The following is a 5,848-nucleotide window of genomic DNA, read 5'->3' as shown; positions in this document are numbered from 1 at the left end:
AGGGATGACCCTTGTCCAAATGCAATCACCTATGCTTGCACATTGGCCTGTAGCCTTGGGCAAGACCTCTCCATGGCTGGCAAAATTCACGATGAGATTGCTAGACAAGGGCTGTTGGAGAAACATGTTGTGCTTGGCAATTGTTTGGTCTATATGTATGCAATATGTCGAGCCCTTACTAAAGCACAAATAGTTCTTGATAAGATTTCTTTCTGAAATTTCACCACTTTGCAACACATTGGTTGAAGGATATCCCAAGCATGGTTGTGACAAGTCAACTCTGGGCAATTTCAACTAAGTGCAAAGGGATGTCGGATTTCGCCATATTTAATCACCTATTGTTGTAGCTTGAAGGCATATGGCCTTGTACAAAGCCTTCAAATGGGTGAGAGAATTCACAATGAGATCAAGGGTTTTCCGAGAGACATGTTGTACATGCCATACATTGGTCGATATATATGTAAAATGTTCGTTTAGTGCAAAAAGTTTAACTAGTATTTTGCTTTTCCTTTCGGAGCTCTTCAAAGGCGAAATTTTTGCCGTGCAAATTTGTTGAAGTAAAGTCATCACTCATAAGATTAGTGCTTTAGTATTAGATGCATGCATGTTTTTTTTTTATAAAGATGGTTTCTTTCACGGATGTGTCTCACAAAATTCCATGTTTATTTTGATTTATCTTTAGAAAAATATATATTGAGAAATTCATATGTACTATCCTATTACAATCTCCCTCTCACTACACTCGAAATAGTGGGCGGCTGTCTATCTCTTTCTCTCAATTCAAGATCTCTTTCACCACTCCTCAAGGTCTCTCTGTCTTTCTAGAGTTCACATGACATCTCTGTTAGAGGCAATTTCTTCTTCTTCGTCGTCTTCTCTCTCTCTCTCTCTCTCTCTCTCTCTCTCTCTCTCACTCACATGTGCAAGGCAAAGGCAGGTTTCTTCTCTCTCTCATGCAAGGGCAGAGACAAGATTATGCTCTATCTTTTAAAAAGTAGAGCAAGTAGACATGTGTGTTTCTACACAATCACTATTAAAAAAAAGACAGGCGTCTTTCTATACATCAACTAATATGACAATTATTTGCACATTTACACCAATTCACACATCTACTACTATGGAAAGGCCAACCAAGCAAGAATTGTTGGAGGAACACAATTGACAGAGAAATTATACAATGTAGGATTGTGAGGGGTGTAAGAGACTTCTCCCTCTACTTGTCCTACTTGTTTTATTCACAAACTTCTAAGGCTAAGGAAAATTGTTACGGGATCCATCCGGCGACGAGGGTGAGGGGATTTTGAAGCTTGATCTGCCTCCAACTTTGGAAGAGCCGCCATATCGAAGTGCAAGGAGTAGGCTGAGGAGGGCAGAGCCGTGGGCGGCCTGCCCGCAGCGAGTGCAAAAAGCATGAGAGTAGAAGAATGTTGCTGCCCAAACAGTGTCTGGATGCTGGCCAGAGGCGGCGTTGGCAATGACCGAGCTGCAAGTGGCAGAGCTGCAGGCGTCAGGCCCACCGCCAGGACTGCTCACCAAGCGCAACAAGCAGGTGGAATCAGAACCAAGCCACCAATTCACGGCCGGCTTGCAAGGGATCGTCGGATCATGCGTTGTGCTCTGGCTATATTGGGCGGCAGCTGTTGTAAACATCTCCGCAAAGAGCTTGGGCGGCATGCTGGTGGGTGGCCGTCCACAAGCTGTGCAGAAGGCATGCCTGAAGTGGAAGCTAAGCGCCCATTGAGTGGCCGCCGGCGACGATGATCGAGCGGCACCGGCCGTCGTCGCCCTGGAGCAGTGGTCGCAGGAGTAGATGGGCGCCTTCTCTTCGTCCATGCAGCTGACAAGCAGAAGCTTTGTGGGGTCCGCGAGGTCGAGCGGGAATGTAGGAAACTCGGCCAGCTGCCTGGAGGTGGTGCCGGAAAGGCGGACGCCATCGACGGAGAGACGGCCGGACAGCCGTCTGCAGGGGGGAGCCGGTGGGCGTGCTGATTCTGTAGAGGACTTGGGGCTGCCGTCGGGGCTACTGCTGGTCGGGCTGTCGGGAGACTTGGGCGGCGGGTCGATGTATTGCACGCCGTAGAGCTCTGCCTCCTTCTTCAGCCGAAAGGCCTGGGCGTGGGAGACAGGCGGCAGCGCCTCCCAAGCGCCATATCTCATGAGCAGAAGCAAGCCCTCAAAGACGCTCTCCTCGCAGTCCATAACCACGGGAGGTAAAGCAGCGCTTGCGCCTCTCCTCTTGCCCAACAAATTTCTGAAGTAAGCAGAGCTCCTGGTGAGGCTTTCGGCGCTGACGTTGTAAGGCTTCCTGCTTTGCCCCACGTAGAAAACAACATCGTCACTGACAAGTACGTTGTGATGATTTCCTCTGCTCTCAGCGGCGCATGGTGCAGCCCTAGTGTGGGAAAGCCTAGCTTCAAAGCTGCAGTCCCTGCCCATATCTCTGCAGCCCTAATCAATCGCTTAGATGACCATTAAGGCTTATAAAGACATATTGCAGAAGGCTTCAGCGTATTTATAGCAACTGTGCTTCTCTCTTCTTCTTCGACTTGCCTAGGCGCCCATGGCCCCCATTCTTCTTTGATCCCCACTCTCCTAATGCAGTCAATAATGACGTCGTCTCTTCATTTTCTTATTCTTCACGTTGGTGTTTACCAGCCCAACTATCATTGAATATCTTTCCTAGCAACAGGCTTTGAAAGCTCCATTTCCCCTTCCCCCTCTCGGGGCTTCATTTTCCACATGTTCTAACTACTTAGACATGTCGTGTGCAACTAATCCACTTCCATCACGAGCTTAGAGGGTTTTCTCATGGGGAGCTAAGTTGACACTTTCTTTCTACAAATTATAAGTGTATAGAATCCCATTCACTAGCTGCTAAGCTAGCACTCCACTTAGCGACAAATCACAAACAATATTTGTATATAACTCAATCCCTAATTGTGTTTAACGTCGTAGAGCTCGAACCCTCTTGGTTTTTAGGTCAAAATTTAAAGCACTTGCTATTTTTTACACTAAAACTTGTTAATTTTCATCAGTTCTCTTGAAGACAAGCTTGAAATCTGGCGAAGATTTTGCATTTCAAGTCGATTAAAGACGTGCAAAAGGCAATTTTTTTTGCTAGCACTAGTTTGAGTCGAGCATCGAGGTGGGGATAAATTGTGTGAGATAGGAAACCCCTCTTATAGCTTATGTATCAATGACGTTTACCTCAACTTTCAAGAGTTGAGTGCTCGTGCAAATCCAAGACCCACATGAAGTAGATCTTCTTTTCAAGCACTTTACATTTTCGTCCATATACTTTTCATATTTGCTACATTTGTCACTTGTGTCCGTGGTAGCCTTTTCAACGTTTTGTTCATTCACCTAAATGCTTTTGCATGAGGATTGAGTGACCTTGATAAGGACACACCAAAATTAGAGCACTCTTGCAAAAGGGGAAGGAGAACCACATAAATGGAATCACTTCCTTCACAATGGTAAAGAAAGGCAAGGGGAATGCATAAGCATGAGATCATGTTAAGCATCATGCCAACATCATAGGCTCACATAGGCACAACACCCTATTGAGAGATTACACTTGTCACTTGATGAGAGGATGTACGCACACCCTACTGAGAGATTACACTTGTCACTTGATGAGAGGATGTACGCACGACTCCGCGGCTTACATTAAGGCATCCAATTTATGTGGTGATGTGTACAAGAAAAGAAACCTACCCATATCAATCACTAAATTGCACCCTTGGGAAGACACATTGTAAGTTTGTAACGCGTATGGATATCACATGTGTGCAATTTATGAGAGTTTTGATTTGAAATAATATACTTTTTTCATGTTAAAATCTGCCATGCAAGAGAAGGGAGAAAAGTGTGCAAATTAAATTACGGTTTCATAGTTTTTAAAAATAGGTACTTTTATTAAGCTTTTTGTTATACAATACTTTTATTAGTTTGTAAATGGGTCCCATTCGTTCAACAACCTCATAACTTTCTTTTCAATTTTTAATTTTAAAAAGCCAAAGTGATCCATCACCTTGTTTACAAAGAAGTATATAATGTATTATTCATTAAGGGATATGAAAAAAATAGTCATAGAGTGAATAAATTAAAGGGGTGTGATAATAAGTTTTATATATATGTCTTGACTCTTTCACGCAAATAGGGTGTAGTAGGCTTTTGCATAATGAATGGTGAGAGAATTTTTCTCTAATCAAATCTCTCTCTACTAGAATAGGATCCATGCATTCAGATGAACTTATAGACTTTTTAGATTACACTAGTAAGGCTGACGGGCCCACCTTTCTCTCTCTCTCTCTCTCTCTCTCTCTCTCTCTCTCTCTCTCTCTCTCTCTCTGTGTCGTTGTGCTCTCGGAGTTGCAGGCCACACTCGTCGTTTAAAAGAGCTTTTGACACGTGGTAGTTGGGAGGAACCAAAATTTCCTCCCCCATTATCCTTAGTATAGATAAGGAATCCTTAGTGAAGGGTGAATTTTTGAGTACAAATTTAGACTAATGGAAAAAGCTTATCGATTAAAGTCACGTGACAAGCTAATGATAATTTTAAATTATGTTTTTAAGCCTTTCAGACACGGTGTTGACATTTGTGTACCTCGCTCTAAAGAGAGACATTGAGGTTCGTGTCAAACATTATTTTTTTATGCACAGGTCATTGCTACACTTTTTAAAAAAAAAACATAATATTGTATTGTGACACTACATTTTCAAAAATAATAGTGTCACTTTCTATTTTTCTAGAAGAAGCTTTTTATCAAGAAATTCTTGTCAATAGCCTTATGCAGGCCATAGTGAATTTTCACCTTGTTTCATTAAATAGCTACATTTTATTTTAAACAAAATTGATTGGATTAAAAAAAAAAAGAACCAATTCATGAGAGAATGTTGCGTTTATTGAGCTCAACATATGATCTTTTATGTTTAGGTAGCTATACTTTATTGTAAAGAAAATTTAGACCACTCAGACCTGTCACCTCTCACCTCAAGCGTCAACACCCATGTAACCTTTGGCCTTGGCATGCATATCTTATCAAAAAATGAGACCTATTGACATGTGGCACTCTTTGTTTAGACTCTCAAACTCCTATCCATGTACAACAAGTAGGGCTCGAAAAATACATTTTTACTAATTGAAGGAAATAAGGGCAAACTTGAAATTCAGCCGGTTTTTTGTCAAAATTTGAAGCTTTTGTCAATATTTACACTAAAACTTGTGTAAATTTGCTGGTTTTTTTCAAGGCAATCTCAAAATCTAACCGGGAATTTATGATTTTAACCGATTAAACTACATTGTACCCCGGGTTTTTTCTAACACTGACAACAAGCCACATGTTGTAAATGCAAACTTAGTGAAGCGTAAAAGAACTACTTGAAAGTTCAAATCTAAAACCAATCAATTAAAAATTCATAATAACTTCTTTTTGTTTGTCCTAAAGGAGTGAAGCTTTAGTGATGCTTTCTCATTTTCATTATTGTTAATGAAAAAGGAGAGGTTATTTTTTTAAAATACATAATTTTTTGATTAATTGGTGGAGACGAAAGACACTTATTACAAAAACAAAACACAAAAGACACTCATTTCAAGAATTGAGGACTTAGTAACGGGTAGCTTGTAAAATTTAAAATTATAGAGTTTGTGGGCATTCAGTAGAGGGATAAGCAGTGATGGGCATCTTTTTCCTAGAAGCACCATTTTGACGTGTTTTGAAATTATTGGCTAATTGGTCATTACATCTCCACCCATGTAGCAAGAGTAGCCGTTGCTCAGAATGATGAGGATGGGCTCTCCATGAGTCCATAGGGAGACCAGACTCTGCAGGCCAAAGGTCCGCTT

General features: G+C 41.6%; 1 protein-coding gene across 1 annotated transcript; it reads right to left on the bottom strand.

The window, feature by feature from the left end:
- Positions 1–1,090: 1,090 nt before the first annotated feature.
- On the bottom strand, positions 1,091–2,563 carry LOC147461274 (uncharacterized). Its single transcript, XM_086500474.1, has one exon. The coding sequence runs from the start codon at positions 2,434–2,436 to the stop codon at positions 1,252–1,254; it is 1,185 nt and encodes a 394-aa protein (XP_086356600.1). The 5' UTR covers positions 2,437–2,563; the 3' UTR covers positions 1,091–1,251.
- Positions 2,564–5,848: the final 3,285 nt, after the last annotated feature.

The sequence above is a fragment of the Adiantum capillus-veneris genome, chromosome 3 (genome assembly GCF_014529385.1).
Source record: "Adiantum capillus-veneris isolate H3 chromosome 3, ASM1452938v2, whole genome shotgun sequence".
NCBI lineage: Eukaryota > Viridiplantae > Streptophyta > Polypodiopsida > Polypodiales > Pteridaceae > Adiantum > Adiantum capillus-veneris.
Note: the sequence above shows the minus strand (reverse complement) of the source record. Positions and strands in the feature narration are given on the sequence as shown.

Excerpts from the sequence above, each read along its gene's own strand:
- LOC147461274 (XM_086500474.1), bottom strand. The coding sequence starts at position 2,436 with ATGGGCAGGGACTGCAGCTTTGAAGCTAGGCTTTCCCACACTAGGGCT.